Source organism: Meleagris gallopavo, chromosome 1 (assembly GCF_000146605.3).
Source record: "Meleagris gallopavo isolate NT-WF06-2002-E0010 breed Aviagen turkey brand Nicholas breeding stock chromosome 1, Turkey_5.1, whole genome shotgun sequence".
Classification (NCBI taxonomy): domain Eukaryota; kingdom Metazoa; phylum Chordata; class Aves; order Galliformes; family Phasianidae; genus Meleagris; species Meleagris gallopavo.
Window position 1 is genome coordinate 74,578,466 of NC_015011.2, and position 26,549 is coordinate 74,605,014.

The 26,549-nt window shown below is 43.6% G+C and overlaps 1 protein-coding gene and 1 long non-coding RNA gene across 2 annotated transcripts; one reads left to right on the forward strand and one right to left on the reverse strand.

Moving 5' to 3' along the window:
* The first annotated feature begins 123 nt into the window (after positions 1–123).
* Positions 124–26,549, forward strand: LOC100542931 (alpha-2-macroglobulin-like protein 1). The gene is made up of 35 exons (XM_031554214.1): positions 124–2,135; positions 2,518–2,521; positions 2,795–2,957; positions 3,758–3,810; positions 5,769–5,789; positions 6,253–6,468; positions 8,937–8,968; positions 9,176–9,354; positions 10,260–10,406; positions 10,793–10,902; positions 11,295–11,489; positions 11,726–11,994; positions 12,575–12,638; positions 12,729–13,103; positions 13,211–13,468; positions 13,604–13,756; positions 14,265–14,349; positions 17,247–17,361; positions 18,017–18,242; positions 18,371–18,497; positions 19,063–19,184; positions 19,675–19,729; positions 20,338–20,473; positions 21,440–21,615; positions 21,746–21,827; positions 22,545–22,701; positions 23,102–23,176; positions 23,551–23,713; positions 24,067–24,281; positions 24,420–24,635; positions 24,733–24,857; positions 25,104–25,221; positions 25,933–26,001; positions 26,266–26,368; positions 26,509–26,549. Exons 1-35 carry the CDS (start codon positions 1,924–1,926, stop codon positions 26,547–26,549), a joined length of 4,857 nt encoding a protein of 1,618 aa, XP_031410074.1. The 5' UTR covers positions 124–1,923.
* On the reverse strand, positions 6,477–8,602 carry LOC109368839. Its single transcript, XR_002117230.1, has 3 exons — positions 8,553–8,602; positions 8,101–8,165; positions 6,477–6,979 (listed from the first exon to the last, which is right to left on the reverse strand). It is a non-coding gene; the product is annotated as an uncharacterized LOC109368839 (long non-coding RNA).

Genomic DNA, 26,549 nt, shown 5'->3' on the forward strand with positions numbered 1-26,549 from the left:
AGGTGTCCCTGCCTATAGCAGGGGGATTGGAACTAGATGATCTTAAATGTCACTTCCAATACATACCATTCTATAATTCTACAATTCTATGTAGTGCCATCATGTAGGGCCAGAGCCATACTGCTTTGGCAGCTGAAGTAAACCCTGTAGGACTCAAGCTGTGCAGTTCTTGACCTGTCTGCTTGAGGTTCAACCACCATTTCCACAGGTGAGTGCATGCATAAATTAATCCTGAACTGGGCCATGCAGGGATATGTGATATAGCTGGAGTGAACTGTAGTTTTTAGATTTCCTTTCAAACTGAAATATCTGTAGGGCAGAGATAAGAATTCCAGTTCTTCCTGCTGGGTATAGGAGCACTCCGCAAAGGAGAAGAGCACTATGCATACATATTTCTTGTGTTCAAAGCCCACCGTCATCTCCAAGACTGAGACCTGCCTCAGGATATGCAAACTTAAAAAGTTTGGGGACAGCATGACCATAGGAATACATCTTGAGCTCCAACTGAGGGCACATTGCCAAGGAGTCGTGCAACAATCTGTCTCATGGCAAAACAATGGAATAGAGGCTGCAGCAGGAACAAGGAGCAGGGTCAGAGCAGTGAACAGGAAACAGACTATTGCTTAGCAAAATTAAAAGCAAACTTCTCTGAGTGATGCTAGTGCATCCACGGGGGAGTAGGAAAGCAGAGAGTTTGGATGCCAGAAAGACTTGGATTGGCTGGGGAACATTCAGAATGGTACAACTCTGTGCCCAGAACACTATAAACACAGGAATGAGGCAGAAGGAATGAAACTTTGGGGCTTCTGTCTGCTTCCTGGAAGAAACGGCAACAGCAGCAGGTGGAGTCCTTGGAAGGAGAGAAGCTGCACATCATCTTCTCTCCTGACCTGCCCTCCAAACAGATCTACCTCTCTGGAAGTCTCCCAAGAAAATGTGGACTCCCTTCCTCCTAAGCTGCCTGGGCTACATCTTGGGGATAGTGGCACAACCGTAAGCGCCATTTCAAGATCTAGAGATTGATAGTTCAGATACTGAGGGAGGGGCCAGAATAGCAGGGAGAAAGCATGGGACACTATGAGGCATCTCTTAGGAGAGACAGATACGGGGTGGTATGCAGCATGCCACAAGCCCTGTTATGAACAGAATGTTCCTGAAAGTGACAGCCTTTCTTTTGGATATTGCTACAAGAACTGTGTAAGGAGTGCTAGTGGGAACAAGAAGAGCAATAATTTCTGTCTGAAGAAAACCGAAGGGAAAGGTGTAGCATAAAAAGTAGCACAAAGATCTAGAATTGCAGGGCTTGGGATGATTAAGCAGGAATCAGACTGCTGCCAAAGTAATTGAGGAACATTCTTGAAGCAAGAAAGGTGGATTCTTTCCTACTGAGGGTCTGGAGTATAGCTATAAAGAGTCTTGCACTTCTGATGTAGGGGTCAAAACAGACCCAGAGTCATACAGAGCTTTGAGATCAGAATTAGACAGCTGCAGCCTTCTGAATAAACACAGCAGATTTGGTTTTGGATCCCAATCTGCAGCTTGTTCCATCTCTCAGTCTCATAGCACTGTTCCCTTTTCCATGTGTACTGAGAACCCCTAAAAGGAGTTCCCTTTGTAGAGGTAGAGATAGACTTGACTATGTTTGTTTCCCAGTGTTACTGTAGCATACTCCAAAATTCCATACACACCTCTGTAACATGAAGTCATCTAAAAAGTTCCTCATGTATTTACCTGAAATGTACTGTAGCTGTTCCATCGCTTCTATGAGTGTTATGTACTCTCATGGCTAATCATTTCTCCCTCTCCCCTCAGCAGAGCAGCTGCTCCTAGAAAAGACGTAAATCCTGCTGCTTCCTCAGGTCATGGATTATTAATGTCGAGACAGAATGAGACTAGCTAGATATCTTATTTTCCCATTGCAGGATGTACCTGATCATCCTTCCAGCTGAACTGTCCTTCCCCTCTTCCCAGAGAGTGTGCTTGGACCTCCGTGGTGTGGAGAAGAGTATTCATGTGGTCTTAACACTTGTACATGGATCTGGCAACCTCAGCCTCTACAGCAAGATTGTCCGGAACAATTGGATCTTTGAGTGCTCCAGATTTCAGGTAAGGACTGTTCCTAGCTGGGGCTTGTAGCTGACACCTCCCAGAGTGCTGTTTTGGCTCATGACTACTCTTGCCAGAGAAATGAAGAAAGAGGATGATGGGAAGAGAGGGCATGGGAAGGAGTTAAAGAAAAATTAGGTGGAGTGTAAGTGGAAGCTTAGTTTTTCCTTCTTGCCACTGCATGATATTTTTCTTGTTGGATAACTCACAATCTACCTTGGTTCATCAGTTCATCAAGAGAAGGGCTGCCTGGATATTCATCAAAGGCCCAAATAAAACAGAGGAGCATAGAAACGCTCAAGTGACAGCTGTGTGTCTCATTCTCCCCACTGTCAAGTGACATCTGTGAACTGTGATACAGTAAGAATCAGACATTTCATCTCAGATAATGTCCCGCCACACCTCTTGAAGCACTGTAAGATGTTCTTGAGGACTAGGAAGAGCACAGAAGCACGTCTACACAGGTTCAGCACAAGGCTTTCTGCACTGCCAAACTCATGAACCTTATTTTCTTTGTGTGAATTGGCAAATAAGAGTTAATATGCCGCTAACGGAACAGGCTGATCTGGTCTCCAGAGTAGGGTGGAGAGGAGGATGGCATCAAAGTTTGGGAGATGGAAGAAGAGCACCTGCTGTGATGCCAACAGTCCTCCTTGACTATTCCCTCCTGATGACTTCCCTTTCCTAGGTCCCCAAACCTGCAGGTAGTGAAGAGGTGGGCACTGTCCAGCTGCGCATTTCCAATGGCCAGTATTTCAGTGCAAGGGAAGAAAAGCAAGTCCTGATCCGCAAGGCTGGCACTGGCACCTTAATCCAGATGGAAAAACCTGTCTATAAGCCAGGACAGACAGGTGAGCACTCTGCATGAAGCACCCTGACAGGTTCCCTTGATCTGTCTGGACTTTGTTCCTCTTTTTCCCTGAGGTGCATGTTCAATGTTTTGTGCCATGTAAGCTTTGTGGGGACAAAGGAGCAAGATGCCTGCAATTGAGGTTTCTACTGCCTGCTGGGGTGATGTACTAGTGCACTGTGTTTTAGGGAAGGGGCTTTGGTTTCACAGGTTATAAGAACGGAGCTGGTTTGGGTGGTGAACAGTCATAAATATTGCTTTCCCCAAATCATGGGGTTCCAGTGAGGGCCTGGCAGGACTGATCTGCACACATCTGCACATCATGCACACAGAGAATTAGAAGAGGAGCTCAGGGTACAGCGTTTGCAAAAGACTCTAACTTGTTGTTGTTAGAGACCAGCTGCTGGAAATGCACCTTGCACATACCCTTCTTTGTCCTGGCATTATCTTGCCCAGGACAGGCTGACAGGCTCTTTCCAGGCTGGAGAGAAAGCGAGACTTTTGTATCTCCTCATCAGGCTGTGACTCCAAGCACTTAATTACACTGTGGTTGAGTAGAGCCAGAGGGTGGGAGAGAGTGCCAGAAAGTGCAGCAGGAGCAGGACAGTGGATGGAGGGGAGAGCCAGTGAGCCTGGATGAGCAAGTGCTAAGAGGAGACTGCTGGCAGGCCTGGGAGTGCCAGCAAGCTGCAATTTTGTGCAAACGTGTGCACAAAATCGTGTCTGCGACGTGTGCAAAGCAAGTGTCTGCCCATATATCCCATGTGTCTGCAACATGCTCTTCTCCCTTTTTCCCCTCAGTGAAATTTCGGATAGTGACACTGACTGAAGACTTTGTTCCTGTTAACAACAAGGTAAAGCCTAAGTGCGTGCCTGGAACCCTATAGACTTCCTCTGCCAAGTCTGTTGCCTCTGCCAAACCCACAATGTGATTGCCAGTTGGTCTGCATGTCTGCAGTACCCAACAAAGCAGACAATGAGCTGTTAAAAAGCACTGCAACGTACAATCTCATGGCGGAGTTCGTAGTCTCAGCTGCTGTCTGGTGTGAGCTCTGGCATGGCTGCTGGTATTTGAGAAGCATACCAGCATGCTAGTTGAGTTAGTAAAGGGCAGCCGAGAAACTTCATGCATTTGTCCCATGACAGAAAAGCATAGGATTCTGGGGGGGGGGAAACTGCAGGCTGCTGGTTGCAAGCATAATTACCAGACAAGTTATGCCTAGGCTCAGCTAGAGCCAGGCTTCCTCTCCTGCAGCTTTGTGGAATGTGTTATACCTACAGGCAGCAGGAGAATCTACAGCAAGACAAGGTCCATTTGCAAAATTTTAAGAAAAATTGATATGGGAAAGGATGTATATGAACTGATTATTAAAAAGAGAAAAGAGAGAAGAGTGTATAACCAAATTTTACTGACTTGCTTCTGGCAGCAGCACATTCTCCCTAAATCAAGGGAGTGAGAAGTTGCCAAAGACTCGAATAGGTGCTAGCCAGGAAACTGCAAGACTAGCAGCTTCCTATGGTAAGCAATCATACCTTCTGCCAGAAGCTATATTTCATGTTAGTCTGTCCTGAAGCGATTTAAGGAGAGCCAACAAGAGTTCATGCCATGACAGATAAATATTGAGGGACATAAGTGAGCAGAGTTAAATCAAATCTCTAGTCTGAAATAAAAAGAGAGATTCTTATGGCTTATTTGGTGCTGACTTCATTTTTCCTTTTTTTGTTTCTTTGTTCATTACTGATGAGAGCCTAGGATCATGCACTCACTTTCTGCCTCAGAAATAGAGGGCATCTATTTTAGATAATAAACAAGACCTTTACTTCTATGTCTGCATTGGTTCATGAAAATACTTGGTCATAAATGCTTGTTGCCTATCTATGAATATGAGAAAATTAGCACTGTAACTGTTAATAATGCTGTGATGAAAATGCAGAAGAGGTCATGCTTAGCCAAGAATAATCTTGAGGCTTGAGCGCACTGCAGCATTAAAGCAATAATATCTCATTTGTAAATTAGATGGGTTCGTGATAATATAGGTGCTGTTGACTCATGTCTTATTTTAGCACTGACATTATATTCAAGTTATGTAAATAGTTAACCTGCATTTTTTTCTTCCTGAGAAAACAAAGCTGCCTATCATAACTTGCATGAAAGCTTAGAATGATGAATAACCTGAATCAAACATGGCCTTCTCTTCACAGACAACTTTCTTTTTCCAGTCCACTTATGTTTCATTCTCCCTTCTGTCTGCTTCCTGGCTGATAGTTGCCAGTTGCTAGTGGTATAAGAACAGAGTTAACATAAATAGACATAGAATGCCTTTCTTTGTGCCTGCCTATTACTGCCAGCTAGAGTCAGCAGCAGGACATATCTCCATGCCTTAACTGTTAGGCCAGGGACTTTAGAGGGAAATGTGGAGTTTATTCATTTATAGACAATGCAGTCTTCTATTTGTAAGAAACTGTATTACAAAATGAATGCCTTTTAATACTCATGAACGAGTGATCGTATTTGTAAGTCTCTTTACTTTTCTTTTTTCTTTATAGTAAATTCCAGCTTTCAGGGTCACAGAATAAAACTTGGATACATCTATCAAAACGCATCTTAAAAATTCAGGAAGAAGAAAGGAAAACTCAATAGCACAGATTTTCCTGTTACATTTTATCCTTATTTCAAAACCTTGTAGGATCAAGCTGCTTGTAGCGTTTGGAAATGGCAGTGTTGAAGTAGAACACTGGCTAAGTGGATAAGTCTATACGCAGGCTTTTACATCACACCAGCTTCTGATACTGATGTCTGTTTGCTTTTCAGTACTCCAAGGTGGAAGTCCAGGTGGGTATGTCAGACTCCCCAGATGTTACGAAGAAGGAAGGGTACTTCAAGATGGGTATCTAAGCCATTATCTTAATATGTAAGACAGAGCATATATGTACTGTCCACATACCTTGTAGCAAGAACTGAAGAGCTAAATCATTCAGTCTACATTCCTTTCTGCATTTAGAACTCTGGATAGACTTCAGCTAACTCTTAATGCTTATCCTTACATAAGAGTGTAAAGTCTAATTGTCAAGGCCTTTTATACTTTCTTTTTCAATGGCAGTACAGAGTAGGTAACCCTTGGTGTGTTGGGCTCATCACTGTTGGAGTTCTGGTGTTTGGGTTGCTTCTGTACCTTTTGTAGAAAACCAGAATGGCCCATGAAGGACTCTGAAATCTTTCAAACTTTGAATCCAGTGGGCTTTGGGTACAGGAAGACATTAGCGACTACCTCTTGTTTCCTTTCCTCCAATTGCAGGACCCACATCAAAATCGCATTGGCCAATGGCTGGATGTGAGACCAAAACAGGGCATGGCAGATCTCTCTTTCCAGTTGGCTTCTGAAGTCTCTGTGGGGACGTACACAATCAACGTACTGGACCCAAAAGTGTCCAGCACTTTTAAGGTGGAAGAACATGGTAAGATGGAGTACAGAAAACAAAGAACTGAATGTAAAAAATGCTTATTTTTGTCTGTATAACAATATTACAGACAAACATTGTTAACTAAGTTTTACTATCTGAGTATTAAGATTCAACAGAAATCTATAGAGTAATTCACCAGTGGACAATATCAGAAATGCCAACAGGGGATGTTGTACTGCAGATTCCTGAAGAGGATATTTAGTAACAAGTAGGATAGCACAGAGTGAAAGTACAGCTAAAACCTCTGTGACTCTAATATATTAAGAGGAAAAGAAAAAAAAAAGAAAAAAAAGAAGGGATTCTTCCTTTAGTTTCCCTGTTTTTAATTAGTCCTTGCTTTCATCTCCTAAACATGTTCCTCCATGAGACTGCAGTCTTACGATAATAGACTCTTCCCATTAATGATCTCATATCTAGGTAGACTGCTGCCTTTGATGAAGTAACTCTGTTTTTTTGTTCCAGTGTTGCAAAAGTTTGATGTTTTCTTCAAAGGACCAGCTCGGATTTATGCTTCAGATAAAACTTTCCTTCTGAGTGTGTGTGGCAGGTGAGGAGGCAATTCTGGAGAAAGGAAATCATGACTGTTCTCTCTCTTGAATCCAAGAAAGAGAAGTGGCTCAAGAAGAGCCAAACACAAACATTTCTTTAAAAAAAAAATCATAAACAGTGCAAGAGTCAAACTGTAGAGTTCTTATTTGGGAAAGATGTTCATGACCCACACATGGGAGAGACAATCCAACTATAGTGAGACTTGTTATAATCAAGAGATAGCCTGTACTGGAAGCTGCATTTGTCTGACTGTGAAAGATATAATGTGGGGAAACATGCATATTTGATATGGAATCGATCTGTTGAGGTACAGGATCAGGAGCTAATGTTTCTTTAGAATATAGTGTTAAGTTCAGCAGCATGAAATATCTCCCCTTTGGAGCAGTGGGTAGATTTTTCTCATTCTGTAATCATTAGCAAAAACTGAACATATGGGAATGTAAAGCAGAAGGCTTACGCCTCAGAAGATATGAGCACAAAGGAAGAAAGAATGTTCTAGAAAACACTTCTTGGACAGACAAAAGAGGTGATCTGAACCATATTTAGAGCTGGGTTGTCTTGAAATTATTGCTGCTTCTTTGTTAATGGACTGGCATAATTTCTTATTAATTGGGACATTTAACATAAGAGCATATGAAGCACTAGTGGAAAACAGTACAGTGCTCCACATCCTCAGGGTGGTTCTTGAACGTTTTCCTGTCACTGGTACAGTCAGGAAACACTGCTGTAAAAAGACCAGAATAGGGACAAGGAAAGGAAGGGAAACAGGACAGGCATCTACACTGATGAGGTCTAGGTTCTGCTGTGGCTGAGCAACAAAAGTGACAGAAGTCTGATAATGAAAACAAGAGTTGAGATTATGAAATAAGCCCATAGTGAGGAGAAAGGTCTGAGATCAATCCAAGCAAGCCAAGTCAGTGAGTCAGGCTGAGGAGCAGTGAGGTATACGGCCTGCTATAGGCATGTCTACAGTGTAGCTCAGGGTCTGGAGCTTAAATACTGGTCCCAGGTAGATGGGTGCCAGTGAAGCTTCTAACAACTTTTACTATACAATCACAAAGCTTAAGCATAGCAGAGCTGGCTTTCAAGTGAAGTCCTGGAAATGAAGGAAAGAGATTGCAAGGAAAGCTTACCGATACATGCAAGGCTCTGGCAGATACTGCTGCAGAGATTCTTCCACATCTGCAATTAAATAGACCTGTTAACAGACACGTAGAAAGTCAGTTTGCTGAACAAACAATAGATTTTCAAGCCACTGAGCGTAAGTTTTACATTTGTCCTACCAACCATTCCACCAACCTCTTGATTTACAGTGATGTAGTATTCAGTGTGACAATGAAAAATGCTTCTGATAGATGTGCTGCATAGGATGTGTGCACTGGGGTAGGGAGAGGGAGGGGTAGAGACACTCAAACTGTCTTTGTGAGGCCAACACCAGGAAGGAACATTCTGTGAAATTCTACTACTATCTGCAGCAATAGACAGATCAATACAATGGGAAAGGTACTACAACAAAGATGTGATAACAGAAGAACCGGCACGACAGAAAAGTGCTACAAAGGAAAAGAAGATCACTCATCCATACCAGAATAGTCTACATTTGCAGGAGAAAGTCTTCACCAAGGAGAAATTTCCACAAAAAGATCTTTCCTCAGTGGCAGTCAGCCCTTAAATGAGGTCTAAGAGAAGTGCAGCCAGGCTCCACCCCTTCCGGTCACACAGCTGAATTGTCTTCACCTGTGCTCTCAGGGCTGACTCAGTCCTTTCCCCAGGTGCTCAGTGGTTCCTTTCCCCAGTGGTTTCCCCAGTGTTCAGGCATGGCTCAACAGTTCCCATACACTGTCACACCATCTTGTTGGTGTTTATGGGGATACAGGTTTCTGCTTCCTTTATATTTAATCTGTATCTACTGGGTGCTGTGTGGACACATTGGCTTAGATAAGCTCTTTGCTTCTGCTTGCAATTCCAGGACACTAAGCACCCAGAAGTGGAAGAGCATTGGTAAGTGTGGTTGCTTTCCCGCCGAGGCTCTGTTTCTGACCATGTTATACTTCCCAGTTATACAAACTGCTGTATTTTCACTTGTTCTTGCTTGCTTGCAAACTACATTAAGACCTATGTCAGGGTGTCCACCTGTGTGGAGTAATGTGCTCAGCAAACCATACAGCAGTTCTATGCATGGCAACTCATGTGGTGTTCCCCTTGCAGGTACAGTTATGGGAAAGCAGTGAAAGGAACTGTGTGGGTGACTTTGTGCCAGAAAGCAAAGGGGTGTCCTCAAGATATCAGCAAAGATATCTGTAGAGAATACAGCGGTCTGGTGAGTAAGATCCTGGAAGATATATGGATAGTGGAGGACTACCACATAGGATCATGTGTTAAGGGCTGTGAGAACAAAATGAATTGCTACTTAAGGGAGGTTTGCCAACATCTGTAATGTATCTGTAGGCTAATAAGTAATCATTTTTATTCAATTAATGCAATTATTGTTACCCAGGCCAACAGATAAGCCTTTACTGCTAGAAATTCTATTTTGTTTTTGTTATATGTATAGGGAAGAGAAAAGAAGAATTTCATAGACAAAACTTGAAGAAAAGAAAAAGAAAATTTGTTCTTTTCTGTAGAGAAGCATAACTAGCCAAGAATAGACACAGTGTAAGAAACATCGATTCATAGAACTTTCCCAGATACAAAAATACAACATTACTGTGCACCCTCCCTGGAGCTGCACAGAAATGCCTATGTACAGGTGTAGACAAAGTTATTTCAACAGCCAATTCACACAGACACATCTTTTTATTTTATTTTTTTAATATTCTTTCATTTTTTTCAATCTCTAAAAAAAATATGTCATAGCTGCATCCTTCCCTTCTGCATAAATGATTAGTACTTTTCATTCTTTATGATTTGTCATTATGATATATTATGGTAGTTGTAACCTTCCAGGTTTGAGAACAATTACTTTTATTCTGCAGATTCATTTTAATTCTGCAGTTCTCCCAGTCAGGTCTCTTAAAATACTTGTATACTTGCTTTGTGATCCAGTTAGTGCACCCTTGAGTTTCCTACTAAAGCTGGAAAGTTACCAACATTGTAACTTTAATGTAGCTGTAATAAGCAATTTGTTTATATTTATATGATATGAATTACACATATTCATGCATATAACATTAAAGATACCAAATTTAAAATGGGAACAATATATAGGAGTGCACATTATTACTTGTTGCGATCAACAATTATGGCAGAACGTCTAATATTGTGTACTTTTAATTCCTTCCCTTCTCCCCAGCCCCCAATTATATCTACCTTTTCCCATTGCAGACAGCAAGAAAGGGTTGCTTCACATCTTCAGTAAGCACAACAGTATTTAATCTGGCTCCCAGTGAGGAAGACAGCAAAATCTATGCAGAAGCTTCTCTCCTGGAGGAAGGCACAGGTACCTGTACCCAAAAGCTGACAATCATTTGAAGCAGAGATTGTACAAGGATGAGAGGGTCCTTTCCTGGAGATTAAGCATCAGAGGAAACATACCTCCTCCTGTACTACAGTGTGTTGGGGCCACTAGAAGACTCAAAGGGTGTGCATGCTTGGGGAACTTGATCTGTCCAGCAGCAGGCAGGTGAGGTGTGGCTGGGCGTATGATCCTTCACAGCTTAGGAACACACACACAAAACTGCCACAGGAACACCCTGCACACCTTGAAATGTGCTACTTGGGGAAGGAAGCCTGAGACATTCCACTCAGAAGTCCTGGGAATAACAAAATAAGATTAAAGTAGGTGGTCATTTCTGATACTGATCTTGCTTCTCTATCTTCCAACAGGAGTCCAAATCAACACGTCCAGCCAAATTGTCATTTCCAGGACAGCTGCAAGTGTAGTGTTTGAGACACCAAATGCTTACTATATCCCTGGAGTACCCTTCAAGGGGAAGGTGACTTTTCCCTTGCTTCTTCCCTTCCCATTATTTACCAATGAATTTACCTTCAAGCAGATTTTCCTGACCCAGACAATTTTCCTTAGAGTAGCTTATCTTATAGTGTGTCATGTTACTTGATGGTGCAGTATAGCTCCAGTTTCTGCATTTCAGATTCTCTCATGTGATTACATCTGTGGCTTCTGCTAGGATTAGTGAATGATTTTTGCAAGTATTTCTCATGCTCTAGTCACATGCTCTTTTTGGAGAAGATAATTTTAAATCACCCTCAGCTTACCTTCAGAGATACAGGGGTTTTAAAGATTTCCTATCTTGGAGTCAGATTGAAACCAATACCACCAAAACAGGAAAGTTTTGGGTATGACACTGAAACACACATCTGACCTTGGCTTTTCTGTCTTCCCTATTCTCACCAGATTAAGCTTCAGGACCACTATGGAAATAGTATGAAAAACAGAAAAGTTAATCTCATTATAAAGTTCATGAGGCGTCAGCTTATTAAAACGTATATCACAGACAGCACTGGAAGAGCATCATTCAACCTGGACACAACTGCCTGGAACACCTCCTCAGTCTCCTTGGAGGTAAATTCCACCTTTGTGTACAAGAAAGTGATAAACCTTGTGCTGTTCTAATGCTCCCATTCCTGCCCTGTAGTCCTCTGTCAGTTCAATTCTGGGCTCCCCACACAGCTCTGTCAGTACAGAACTATAAGAAAACAATGACAAGCCTTTTCCAAACTGAGTGAAGGGCATCTTAACAGAGCATTGAAGTATGTGTCTTGTGTCCTGATTTCTGTACATCTCTGTTTCCAACCCAGGGAAGGTTCACACTGGAGAATGTCATGCAAAAACCTTGGAAAACTAGTATCAATTATATAAATGCCTACCATCACCTGCAACCCTTCCATGTCACAACCAAGAGCTTCCTGAAAATACACCCACTCACAGGGAAACTGCCCTGTGGGCTGAAGCAGAGTGTCCAGGTGACCTTCACACTCAGTAGGGCTGATGTGGGAGAAGACACCAACCGCATTGATTTTGCATATTATGTGAGTAAGGTAGACAAGAACCTAGATGGGGGAAGATAGCGTTTATGAGATCAGACCATAGTGAAGTATTATGTGCGTAATTTAGATTATCCTTAAAATGACGACAACACGGGCTTGTTCATGGGGGAACTCTACACACGTGCAGAGCTCAGACATCCCAGCCAGGTCACCTGCAGGGATGGGAGGAGACATTTGCAACTTACTGTACCCTTATCTTCAGCCCATTTTGCAGTGGGAGATGGAAATGTTTTAAGCAGAATCTGTTCTCATACTCTTCTCTCTTTGGAAACTGGATGGAAGGATCACTTTTCACATTGGTTATCAAGCAGCTGCTCAGTGGAAATGGCTTCTAGTTTGGAAACATGCCTGCTAGAGGGGAAATACCTTAGCTCTCACTCTCTTTCATTCAGTGAATCCACTACCTGGACAGATCACACCAGAATCTGATCTATAAAAGCTTCTTTTTCTCTCCTACTGTGGTACCTGTAAATCTGTCAAGCCTGAAATATGAAGATGAATTGGACCAACTATTCATTCTTGTGGTTGCTTAAGAGTGCAAAATGCACACAGACTGAGTGTAAGTGTGCCCTGGTTTCAAACAATAATCTCTTCATTCAGTGTTCTCACCCTTCAGGACACTGGAAAGGCTGGCATTGTCAACAGAGGTTGGAGAAGTGTTCAGGTTGGAAAGCTGAACAGTAAGTCTGCAGTGGCCTAGCTGACCTACAGGAAACAGTTTGGCCTATTGGGTTTCTAGGTCAGATGGTGAAAGGTGCTGGAGTTTCTCCTGAACTGCCTGAAACTGCAGCTCCAGGGCTGTGAGAGAACAGAACAGAGGGAGATGGAGGAAGCAATTGTACCATCTGGGAGAGGAGAAACAGCAGAAAAAGAATTAATGAAGGGAGGAGGGAGTGGGAAAAACTGTGAACAGATGGAGTACATGGGGTTAGAAAGTGGAGGGAGAGGGCAAACAGAGCAACACTTTGGTTTTATTTCCTCAGTGCTGAAAGGCTCTTTCTCTATCCCACTGACCTTCACTGCTGACTTCACCCCTTCACCTTGCTTAGTGGTGTATACTATCTTCCCCAGTGGAGGAGTGACAGCTGATAGCATCCGTTTTGATGTTGCCTTGTGCTTTCAAAACCAGGTGAGACTCACACCTAAAGCTGAGGGAGAGCTGTGCCATGTATCTGTCAGCCTCCTCACCCTTCTTTCTCTCTTTTTCATGCTTCTTTTCTTGGTGTGTTGCTCAAGGTCAAGGTAGATTTCCCAACTAAAGAAAGCCACACAGGGTCAATAGTGCAGCTCCAACTTGAGGCAGCCCCTGGCTCCATGTGTGCAGTACAGGCAGTGGATGAAAACGTGTTCCTCATGAGACCGGAGAATGAGCTGACAAGCCAAAAGGTGAGTGCAACTAGCCAAAAAATAGAAGCAGGAGTGATGTATGAGCTAAGAGAGATAGGCAGGGACTGTGGCAAAGGGAACTGGAGGCTAATGGATGAGGGGGTCTTTGTGTGGAGAAGTTAGAGTAGGAAGCAGGGTCTGCTTTGACAGATGGCAGGATGTATGCTGGGGAGGACGATGGAGTGAAGCATCTGGAGCTATCTGCTCATTGTCTGATTCTTCCCTGCCTGTGAGTTTCCCTAGGTATATGGCTTGTTTCCTGCTATCTACAGACATGGATACCCTGCCCAAGTAGAAGAGCATTCAGATCACTGTTTTCAGCCCCAGTTCATGTCATCTTGGCTCCAAGGAAAACCACAGTATCCCTTTCCGCCTGATATTTTCAACCTCTTCTGGGTAATCGACTGTGTATTTTCTCAGGGCTACAAAAACTATGTACATCTGAGATATTTTTCTTCCCAAGAAATCTGATAAAACCTTACCTTCTCCAGACAACTGCTGGATTCTGTCCTGACATAGCTGTGCTTTCTCATGAGATGTGAGATACCATTATTAGTTTGAGCACCTTTGTTCCCCTGCACAGATGCAAAAAGGAAGTTGATAAGGTCCTGATCTGGCAGAAACCAGATTTATGGATTTAGGAATGAGGTCATGGGCATGTGTAATGTTTGTTTACATTTACATTCCTACAGAACAGAAGTACTTGTTTAGTAAAAGAAGGAACTGGGGAGGCTGAACCTTACCTCCTCAGCATGGTGTATGTTTGACTAGTGCTACTTTTAGCTGTCTGGGCAACTGACTTTCCTAGCTGTGATGATTTTCAGGGTTATTTTGAGGAGCAGTGCTGCTCTTCCCCACTCACATCTGCTCTTCTATTTCCCTTGCCCTCCTTCTTTTCCAACAGAACATGGGTCTGAAAATCTTCTCAAACCTTGTAATCAAGAAGCCAACTCAGTGCACTCAGCAGGCAAAGAGGAAGCCGACCATGGGTAAGCCGTACTTTCTGCCTACTCTTGTGCTGGGGTCTAAGGTCACATAGATAGACAAGCCTTCTGATCACTGGAGTTTGCCAGTGGTGAGGAGTATGAATGATGCTGTCACAGCCTCACTGCCAGGCCTATCAACCCTCAGTAGGAATGACTAAGTCACTATAAAAAATATATATATAAAAAAACCTTTGAAGTATGTCACTATCTGTATGTTCTCTGACGTTAAAGGATGGTGTTCCATTTACTGATACAGACAAGCCTGAGTACAGACCAAGATCTGGAAGTGTTTCCTAGTGATTATACTATAGGCTGTGCTGTGGCCTGGCTTGTCCCCAACCATGGCTATGAGGGCTGTTGTTTCCTTCTTCTGTTTCTCAGTTTGCACAAAATAATATTCCTAAACTAACTCATCTGCCTGTTGATATTTAAACTACAGTTGTTTGCAAAGGGCTGTGAATTTTCTGCAAGCAAGCAAACAGGAGTAGTGTTGTGCACAGAATTAAACACTTACACTCACCTTTCTGAGAGCACAAAAGCTCTCTGTCCCCCAGAGTAAGAAATAAAGCAGATGAGACAGGAAACCAGCATTACTGAGCAAGAATCTGCTGGTCTTTCTGAGGGCAAAAAAAGGAAAAGTGGATGCAAGGAGGGGTGGCCTGGGAAGGGTATAGGGATGTTGTCCAGATATGCAGGGATGTGATCAGGAAAGCCAAAGCACAGACAGAATTTAACATGGTAAGGGATGTGAAAAACAACAAGAGGGGATTCTGCACTGGGAAGAAGAGACAGACAAATGAGAGTGTACCCCCTCTCATAAACAAAAAGGGAGAGCTGGCCTCCTCAAACATGCAGAGGACTGAAGTTCTTAATGAGTTCTTTGCCTCAGTCTTCATTGCATGGCAGGCTTCCCATGCCTCTTGTGTGCCTGAAATGCTAGGCAGGAGTGGAGAGAGCAAAATTCCTCCCACTATAAGACTGGAGCAAATCTGAGATTACCTCATGAGGCTGAATGTGTATAAGTCTATGGGGCCAGATGACATGCCTTCCAGAGTTCTAAAGGAACTGACTGATATGGTTGTCAAGCCACTGTCCATCATATTTTAAAATTCGTGGCTGTCAGGTGAAGTCCCCAGTGGCTGGAAAAAGGGAACATTGCTCCCTTATTGAAGAAAGGGAAAAAAAGAAGATTCAGGGAACTGCAGGCCATGAGCCTCATCTCTGTGCCTGAGAATATCACGGAGCAGATCCTCCTGGAAGACACATTAAGGCATGTGTGAGTTGAGGAAGTGATCCAAGACTGACAGGATGGCTTCACCAAGGGCAGATCAGAACAGGCAAGAACAATCCAGTGGCCTTCTATGATGGAGTGATGGCACCAGTGGACAAAGGAAGGTTGCAACTGATGTCATCTACCTGGTCTTGTTTGCAGCCTTTGATCAGGTCCCATACCACATCCTTATCTCTAAATTGGAGATGTAAGTATTTGAAAGCTAGACTATTAGGTGTAAAAGTATTTGGTTGGATTGTCATAGCCAGAGGGTTATAGTCAATGGCTCTATGTCCAGGTTGAAGCCCGTGATAAGTGATGTTTCATAGGAGTTTGACTTGTGTCCAGTGCTCTTCAGCATCTTTATGATGGACAGTGGGATTGAGTGCACCCTCAGCAAGTTTGCAGATGACACTAGGATGAGTGGTGTAGCTGACACAAAAGAAGGGAGGATACTATCCAGAGGGACTTGGACAAGCTCAAGGAGAGGGCATGTGAGAATTTAATGAGGTTTAACAAAACCAAGTGCAAGGTGTTGCACTTGACTTGAAGTAATCCCAGAGAAAAATACAGACTGGGAGAACTCGTTGAGAGTAGCTCTGTGGAAAAGGACTTGGGGGTCCTGGTCAACAAAAAGCTGGACATAAGCCAGCAGCATGCACTTGCAGCCCTGAAGGCCAACTATATCCTAGGATGCATCAAAAGAGGAGTGACCAGTAAGGAGAGGGAGGTGACTGTTCCCCTCTAGTTTGCCTTCATGAGGCTCTAACTGGAGTACTGCATTCAAGCCTGAGGACCCCAGTTTTCAAAGGATGCAGAGCTGTTAGAAGTCCAGAAGAGAGACACGAAGACGATCAGAGAAATGGAACACATCACTTATGAAGGAAGGTTGAGAGAGTTTGGCTTGTTTATCCTGGAGAAGAGAAGGCTTGGACTTCCAGTACTTGAAAGGAGCTTATAAGCAGGAGAGGAACCTATTTTTACATGGTCTGATAGTGGTAGGACAAGGGAGAATGGCTTTAAACTAAAAGAGGGAAGATTTAAGTTAGATTTTAGGAAGAATTTTTATACGCAGAGGATGATGAGGCACTGGAACAAGTTTCCCAGAGAGGTTGTGGATGCCCCATCTCTGGAGGCATTCAAGGCCAGGTTATGTGGGATCCTGGGTAGCCTGATCTAGTGGCTGGCAACTTGTTCATGGGAGGGAGGTTGGAACTAGATGATCTTTAAGTTCCCCTCCAACCTCAGCTATTCTATGATTTTTTGATTCTATGGTAAAGTTGGTTAAAAGGGCCCTCTAGAGATTCATTAATTTTTTAGCAGCAACTTTTGATCATGTCAGCAAGGGCTTTGTCTAGCCAAATCTCTGTAAACTTCTAGACCTGCCAGCGGTTTCAACGAGCAATACTCATGCCTCATTGGCTATGATACTGCCACTGATTATTCCATTACCATTTTTTCCCCTCTTCTTATTTTCCCTCTCCTACCAGGTCATCTCACTCTCTTGTGTCAGTCTCTGTCTGATTCTTTTCACTTACTTTGCCTTTTGCCCCAGTGCTTGACTGTCTGTCATTAACAGGGTTCATCTCTGGATTCCTGCTGTAGTGGGAAACATCAGGTTTTTTTTCAGGGGTACCTTCTATGGAAGATCAAAGAATTACTAAGAAACAACCCCAGTTTACAACCCAAGGAAGATTTCCCAACTCTTTGCCTGAAACTTGGATCTGGAATCTCTTCTTTGTTGGGTAAGTGGTGCCAGACTTCACAATGAGATAAAAGAATGAACCCTTGTTATTAACTTGTATCCATTCAAAAAACACTGATAGGTGTGAAGAGAACTCTGTGTATGAATTTTATGGCTCTTCCTTAAACTTACATTGCATCCAAATGAAGGACTAGTGGTCTTTGAGGAGCAGAGCTCCATACATTCTTAGAAAAGATCGATGCTTCTCATGATCAAAATACTGAGTATCCTCTCACACACTAGTGTACGCTCTACCTAGAATTCACAATTTGGTGGGTGCACCAGCTAAATGTGTAGCCTTTGTTGCCACAATGCTTGCATTACGACTAATCAGCAGTCAGGGGAATGTGGTGCTGCTTTCCAAGGCACCATTCTGTTGACTAGAGTGTACAGAGCTGGAATGCTGTGTCAGTGTCTTGTTTGGGAAAAGAGTATAACATCATTGCTGACAGCATTTAAGCAGGAAATATGATTTTAGGGAATAGATTCAGAGAGCTGCATTGCTCTGAGCCACTGGAGGGAAGTAACTTATGACAGAGCAGAGGTTGATCTGAGACTGAGTATCTGTACTGCATCCCTCATCTGAGACCTTTGAGTTCTTCCCATTACAGTGAGATGGGACAAATTTATTTCTGCAAGTGCTCTCTTCTTCTCAGCTCCAATGGCAGCAGGAGCATTCCAGTCATGACACCTAATGCTGTCACGAAGTGGAAAGTCAAGATGTTCTGTTTGTCTGGGAGGACATTTGGCCTTGCTCCAACCACAAGTCTCAGAACAGTCCAGCCTGTCTTTGTGGATGTGACATTGCCATATTCTGTGATCCGAGGAGAGACTTTCATGCTGAAGGCTACTGTCTTCAACTACCTACAGCAATGCCTACAGGTAATGTGCCTGTGCCACAGGAAATACTGTATGGGACAGGCCTATCAAGCCCTCCATTTTTACAGAACATGTACCACCTCATCTTTCCAGAGCTGCTCAGTCATTCTCCTGTATCATCACTCTTTCAGATACATGTGGTCCTAGATAAATTGCTGGACTTCCAGGTGGAGGACTGCCAGACCTGCAGGGACAGAGAGTGCTTGTGTGTGGAAGAGTCCAAGACCTTCACATGGAATGTGACAGCAACCCAGCTGGGTGTGGAAGGAAAAATGGGAGTAGTGGTGGGGAACCCTAAAACTGAAGTGAAAGGGAGTGGGAGACCCAGAAAAGTTGGCAGAACCTAGCCTTCAGTGCAACTCAAAGTTTGTTTTTAGTAGTACAAGAATGCAAACCACTGTACTTGCTTTCTTTTTCCTGTCTTAGACAGGCTCTTAGAAGAGGGCAGGAACTGAATGGGTGACATGGAGAATTCCTGGGGAGAGAGATGTAGGAGCAGCTGGGGAGAAAGAAGCTTCACAGATTGGAGTGGGGGAACCCAGTATAGTGCTATACTTCATATGAAATGGGAAGGCATCACGGGAGACCAAGGAGTTGAACTTTCTTACACTACAGTCACATGTAGTGGATTATAGTCACTGTTGGTGAGGCATTACCTTCATATTTAAGCTGTCTGAACAAGGCTGTCAGCACTGACTGGCTCATCTTTGCCTGTTAAGCCACTAAGTCTATGTGGACAAACTTTCTTCAGGACCTGAGACCACTTTTAGTTAAAGTTTGCCTACAGACATAAGAAATAAGCTCTGTTCAATTTATTTGCTAGGGACTCTGAATATCACAATCAAGACTGAAGTACTGGACACAACACCACGCTGTGGGGGAAGGAAGCCCTTGCCAGCTACCATGAGGCGGAGGCATGCTCTGATCAAACACTTGCTGGTTCAGGTCAGTATGAGAGTGGGTTTGTTTACCTCCCAGACTATCTTTGCATGAGTGAAGGGAGGTTGAGCTGTGCTAAGCAGTTTTCTCTCCTTTTTTTTTTCTTCTTTTTTTTTTCCCCAGCCTGGTCTTAGTTTGCTTTGTTTTCCCCAGGACCTAGTCAAGCCTATTCCCTCCTTGCATTACTCTTTCTTGAGCTGCATTTGTATGCCAAACTGTGTTTCTTCCCTTCCCTTTCTGCTCAATCACTGGCTGTTCATGAATTTTTGCATACGCTCACTGAAAAGAGAGTTCTGTCTTGCAGACTTACTTTTGATTTCTTAATCAGACAGTTTCAGTGCAGCCCTGCCAAAGGTGAGGAGGATGGAGTCCTTAACAGCTTGTGGACTAACCCCTTAATTCAGACCTAAAACTGCTCTCCAATTTTGCTGCTGCTTGGGAACTTTGTGCATTATCTTGTTCCTTACATCTCATGCCTTTATTTTTGCCCTGGCAGCCAGAAGGTGTGCTAGTGGAGAAGTCTTACAGCTCCCTTTTGTGCCCAAGAGGAGGTATGTAGACAGGTTGAATGGGTCCTGCAGACTGAAAAGAAATTGACTTGAGAGTAGGACTGAACTGTGGGAAAGCTGATGAAAGAATATTTTCAAATGATTTTTCACATAGGAAATTTCATTTCTTATTAGGACAGAAAAGGACAGGAAATGTTACTTCTACACTTGCTTCCCTGTTAAATTTGCCCCTGAGTTTAGGTGGCAAATTTGTGCTGTGTTGCCTCCTTTTCCACTGCAACTCCTGGATGTTCCTGGAGCATGATAATCAGTAAATGAGGAGCTCCTGCCATACCACCCTGTCCCTGCAGCACTGCAAGTCCCTCTAGGATATCTCCGAATAGTAATGATCAGCTGTGATCTGTGTGGAACTTGTGAAGGATGGCAAATTGAGTTGTGAAGCTTGGTGATCTCATCCTGTCCAGCAACTCTCAAGTTATTTCTAATCAGAAGTTTCCAAGCAATGCAGTGATGACTGGGGCAGCCTATAGAGAGCACTCTGCATGAACAGGATATAGGTAGTGTTCCCTTTACCTGTTCCAGTGTTGCCTGTCAGATTAGGTACTTCAGATTTGATTTTTCATACTGAACCTTTTCCCTATTGTTATCAGGAGACATGGCTGAAGAACCTATGCTGATTCACCTTCCTGATAACGCAGTAAAGGGATCTGCCAGTGCATCAGTTTCCATCTCAAGTAAGTCAAGTAGCTCACTGACTGCTATTAGAGAAGAGCAAGGTCTAACTTGGTAACGATGTCAGGGTATCCATTTGAAATGGCACTGCTCAAAAGAGAGGACACTAAGTTTCACTGCTTTGTAAGATCAGACAACACCAGGTTTTCTGTATGTTTATTAGCTCTTAGATTTTCATGGGAAAACTAATTTGCAGAGAAGAATAATCCTCATTTTTTCTGGCTAGGAATTTGGAGCAGGGCCTGGAAGCCTAATTTTCTGGGACTTTGGGAGTCTGGCTAGTTTTTGTAGATACTATCTTTAAAATTCAAAACTATCTTATTCTCCATTAAGTTTCACTGCTATAGTAAAAGCAGAGGAGAAAAAGAGAGGAGAAATTTTTCTCAGCATTGCTAAGCTGCAAAAGAATTACTGGGAGAGATTGCTGGGACCAGACATACCTACTATTCATTATGCTTCTTTGCACTTGAATCCTTCACCACCAATGACAGAACTGGTATGAAGCTAGGCCTGGCACAATTCCTCAAATAAAGGAATAAAACACGAGAATTTTCTCGCTGTTTGAGGGACACACAGGCACTTTCATGCCATCTGACTAGCACCACTACTGGCTTAGTGATATTTTGATGTTCAAAATATGGCCAGGTAGAATAGGCTACCTAAAAACCTGAGACATCTCAAACTTTGTCTAAGAGCTTCTATGCCTGTACATCTGTATGGCATTGCCTGAGCAATTTTAGCCCTGTTCATAGCATTTTACAACAGCACTTGCTATGGTTGGAGCCCTTCATACTGAAAAAGTTCAGTGAGAACTCCATAGAGGAGTCGTCCTGTATCACATCCCCCCAAGAAAGAGCAGATGAAAAATAGTCATCTTGTTTCATTCTGCACTCAATTTTTTCTTTCCCTTCTCTAGTATTTTCCTTATTTGCTGAGATAACACACTATTATCAAATGCCTAGCTGAGGATTATCTCAAATCTTACTTAAATTTGCCTTCTTTCTTACACTGTTGCACAAGTGACCTCATGGGACTGCCACTACAGAACCTGGACCGCTTGGTGCAGTTGCCCCATGGCTGTGGAGAGCAGAATATGGTGCTATTTACTCCCATTGTCTATGTGCTGCAGTACCTGGAGAAGACAAGGCAGCTGACCCCTGTGATCAAGGAGAGAGCAACCGGATTCTTGCACAATGGCAAGTGCAACAGATCCAACAATGTCCTCCATGTCCAGTGTACTAACAGCTTTCTTCCTCCCAGTCATTCTGTCAGTGCTGGCCTTTCTGAATTACTATGCTTTATTAATCCCTGTTCCCATCTCCCCAGGCTACCAGACACAGCTTCTTTATAGGCATAGAGATGGGTCCTACAGTGTCTTTGGGCAGCAGGATGGGGAAGGGAACACTTGGTAAGCACTGGGAATAATTCTTGTTCTTAATTTGTACTGTCTGGGCCAGGGCAGCTAATGTGCCTGTGAATGGCTGGTAGGATATGTGTTCTTGTTTTGGAGACAGATTGAGGGATTTGAAACACTTTAAAAAGGAATCAGGCAGGGCAGCAGAGCTGCTGGGAAAGTGAAACACAAAGGTATCATCCCAGGGAGCAGGAGATCCATTTTTCTCTCTGTAGATCCAAACACAGCACCAGGTTCTTCCTGTGATACCCAAGCAGCCAAGGGGGGTATGTTCTGATTTCCCTGATGAGAAGCATCAGGGAAAGGCAATGAGAAATTGTTTTCCTAGTGAGGGAGTTGGTTATGAGAGTTTCAAAGAATTCCATTGGCATTGTGGTGGCTGGGCTGGGAGAAGTGAAAGGAATGGAGATTCAGTCTTGTCTCTATGTATTCAAGAGAGATGAGGTGCAAGAGGTAAAAGTAGAAGGCCAGAGATTTTTCATTTGTGAAATGAATGAGTAATGCAGTAGTACATGCATGACTGCATGGACCAAGGGTGAGGGAGAGGAGTTACTTTTCACTTTTAGCTTGCTTTTCCTGTGAAAGAAACATTTTTTAAGCACTCACAGTGTATCAGAAGGCCTCTGGAAAAGTCAAATGCCTCAGGAAGCATTAGTCTTTCTTTTTGTGTTTTTGTGTTTCTATTTATCTCACAACTCATCCTCTTCCTAGGCTGACAGCTTTTGTAGCCAAGAGTTTTGGCCAAGCCAAGAAATATATCTATATAGATGACAAGAATATCCAGGATGCCCTACGCTGGCTGGAGCAAAACCAGCTCCCCAGTGGCTGCTTTGCCACCAAAGGAAATCTCTTTCATTCCTCTCTGAAGGTAAATGAGAGCCAAGTCAGGAAGCACAGCTGGGGAATGGTGGAAAAATATTGTGGTAGCAAAGGGTTGTGGGATCCTGGAAAGTCACTTTCACAAGTCATGCAACCAGCCTGAAAGAGAACAGGGTATGAGGCAGGGAAAGCATAAGAAATGCTTCTTCTTGGAAGTCACTTTCTGAGCCCTTCAAACACTGCTTAGAGAGTGAAAGGTGCTTCAGGTCTTGGCACAGTCTGGGAGGACACGTGAGAGCTGTGGAATCCATGCTTAATGAGAAGCTCCAGGTGTAGTGGTGTGTCTCTGCCTAGATGAAATCTCTCACCTGCAGAGTATCTCTGACAATGGATGACTCCCCACATTTTGTCCCCTATGTGTGATATCTGGTGATGGATTCCCTCCACAGGGCAGCTTGGATGATGAAATCTCCTTGGCAGCATACGTTGCTGCAGCACTGTTGGAGCTGGGTCAGCCGCTGAAGGTGAGCAGAGCCCTGCTATCTCCCATGCCTGCTCCCTGCAGTGGTGAAAAAACTCAAAACCCTGGGCTTTTGCAGGCCATAAACAGATCACGTGCTGCTAAGAGGGTCCCAGTGTTTGTTGAAATTGTTAATTCCTTCTAAGAGACAGCATTGTAACACTAGCATAAAGCAATAAAATTTGGTGGCTATGGTTTCCAGTGCACAATGGGATTGAACTGCCTTTTTTTCCTCAAGAGAGAGAGTGGTAGTTTAATGGGTTTCTCTGGAGCCACACCATAAAGATAAAGTCTGGTTCCCTGGAACAACCATCAGAAAGAGCCTGACACCCTTCTTTGTACCTCAGAGTTTGGCATATGTCTCTTCTATGAATGCAGGGCAAGTTGATGCAGACTACCTTCCACTGCCTACAGCGTGCAGTTCACAACATCACCAACACATACACAGAAGCTGTGCTGGCCTATGCTTTTGCCCTGGCTGGAGACTATGAGATAACCCAGGAGCTGCTGTACAAATTGGAGGAACAGGCCATCAAGTCAGGTGCTGATCGTTTGTTGGGGCAATACCTCTTGTTCAGTTGCGAGGATCTGGAGCAATGTGTCTGTGCATTTTGCTGCCTAGAGTTTATAACCAAATATGCTAACTTATGGAAGAGGCTTGACAAGGAAAAAGAAAATACACCTGCTACACTTGCATTTGTGTTGTAACTGAATCACATTAAATGCAATATATTATTTAGGAAGCTATAAAGGGTAACTTATCAGAATTTTTTTCCTCAGCCTAGAGAATTAAAAAATCCACTTGTGGGAGGAGATGGGGTTAGAGTTTTATTTCCTGTTTCTAGAACCCTCTGTTTCTTTCATTTCAGACAGCCTCTCCTTTTTCTTCTGTAGGAGGACAAATACACTGGAGTCCCAAAACAAGCTCCCCAGCTTCCACAGACTTCTGGCATAGTACTCAGTCAGTGGACATAGAATTGACAGCCTACGTACTCCTGGCATATCTCTCCAAGCCACAACTGCATGCAAGGGATATGAAAACTGCAGCTGGTATTGTGGTGTGGCTGACCCAGCAGCAGAATGCTTATGGAGGCTTTGCCTCCACTCAGGTAACAAGTAGCTCCATGTGGATTCATCTACTTTTCCACTTGATGTTGACAGGGCAAGCCTTCTTGAGGTCTTCCTGTTCTGAGCTGGCCTCACTAGAGATAATACTTCCAGGGAGGTGACTTTTTCTCCCTCCCTAGGACACAGTTGTTGCTCTGCAAGCCTTAGCAAAATATGCAGCAAGGATGTTCAGCACATCAGGCCAAGCACTTGTGAAGGTGAAGTCACAGAGGGATTTTGGAAAGACATTCCAAGTCACTCGCCAGAAACGTCTCCTTGTGCAGCATGCAGAACTGACAGAGATCCCAGGGCAGTTCTTGGTGCAGGTCCAAGGTAGAAGCTGTGTGTTTGCTCAGGTAAGGAGGTGAGGTGAATGTGGGAGAGAGGTGGAGAATTCTGTCTCTTCTCATTGCATGAGATCATTCCTGGTCTGTCTTTTTCCCCACCTCGCAGACAGTGCTGAGGTACCATGAGCCAACTCCACAGACCTCCATAGCCTTTAATCTGCATGTCAACACAGAGCTGGCCAACTGTAGCCAGGCCAATATGCATGTCCTCACCGTCCACATTCTTGCCAGGTAACCCTAATAACTACTTTTCCTTCAGCAAGACACATGCTTGCAGTCTGCAGCTGGAAAAGCCTCAGAGCTGCAATGGAGGGACTGGACACAGGCAGGAGAGAGGGTGAAACTGGCAGGTGGAAGGGATGGGAAGAGAAATAGATGCCTTTGTCTCAATCCCAGATAGGCTTCCTGGTCAGGATCCTACACACAGTATGTGGTGGTAGAGAAGGAGTTGGGAGGGCTCTGCTCTCCCTAAATCAGACCGTCTGACTGTTTGATGTTCTTCAGCTACACTGGCAGCAGAGGCACATCCAACATGGTGATCATGGAAGTCTCCTTGTTGTCTGGATTTGTCCTGGCTCGAGGATCCAGGATGTTGGTAAGGGGTATGGAATAAAAAGAAGAGTGCCTCTGGTAAACATGTCCCACATGTTTGCTTCTATTGGGAACTATTTATTTCAGGCCATGAAGTAACTACATTAGTAGGGGCCCTTTGCTACTGACATTGAACCAAAGACATTCATTTCAATACATGTCCTGCAAGGGTCTATTACAAGAGGTTCACCTTCTTCCACTGATACTATTCTGGACCAAAAGAATATGCTGTTGGATTTACTAAGTGCCAGCATTCATTTGTGAGAGGTTTTGAGGAAAGGTTTCTTAGAGAGGCTTTAGTTCTAGCCAGTAAGGTGGGTTTTTTTTCCAATTCACCTATGAAATTGAATGCTGAATTATTCACACAACCCCCAGACAGGTATTTAAGAGCATTCTAGTTGTTAGCGAGATAAGATAACAACAGTCTTTACTGATGCATGTTTAATGATCAGTCCCATATACAATACACTGCCTTTTGTCCCCAGAGTGAGAGGTTCTTCTGAGTGGGGATAGCATAGTTCACCCGTTATATGAAGCTTGCAGGAGATTCCCCAGGAGGGAACACTGAAGATAGAACCAAAAAACCCTTGTGTGTGCAAAAGACATAGTCCCACTCAGAGTCCAGTTCCACGTTATGCCATCAGTACAACAGTTCCTCAGATCAGGACTCCATAAGGGAAATGCTCATAAATTTCTTTGTTGTTTCCTGTCCCAGCTGGAGCACAAAACCATCATTAAGAAAGTAGAAGTGAAAGCTGATGTCATCTACATTTATCTGGACAAGGTAAATGAAAATGACAGCATTAGTTTTGGCATAATGAGAACAGAAGGCCAGAGGACAAGGAACTGTATGAGAAGCCCAAGGCTGTGGTAGAGAACATTGGTAAAATTGTGGTGAGAGGAAGCTTGCCTATTTTGTTTAGTTTTCCTCACATACTCCATTTCCAAAATCCTGAATCTTGAATGGATGAGTGAGATTTTGTACAGCAAAGAATTCAAGCTTAGGAAGATGAAGATCCACTGACTTCTTCCTTCCTCCTTCCACTAGCTTAGTGATGAGTCTCAGACTTTAATTCTGCAACTGGAACAAATAATTAAGATGAAGAATCTGAAACCAACCATCATCAAAATCTATGATTATTACCAGCCAGGTGGGTTGCCGATTTCCTTCCTACTCTGTGTTTGGAAGCTGAATTCCTAGTTCTCTGTCTGTGTCCAAGCAAAGTCATTGAGCACTATTCCTTGTGCTCATGTACGTTTGCGTAATTGTCTTCCTCATTTCCTTTTGCAGAGGAGCAAGCCTTGGCTGTGTACAGTGCTGTCTGTAGCTGA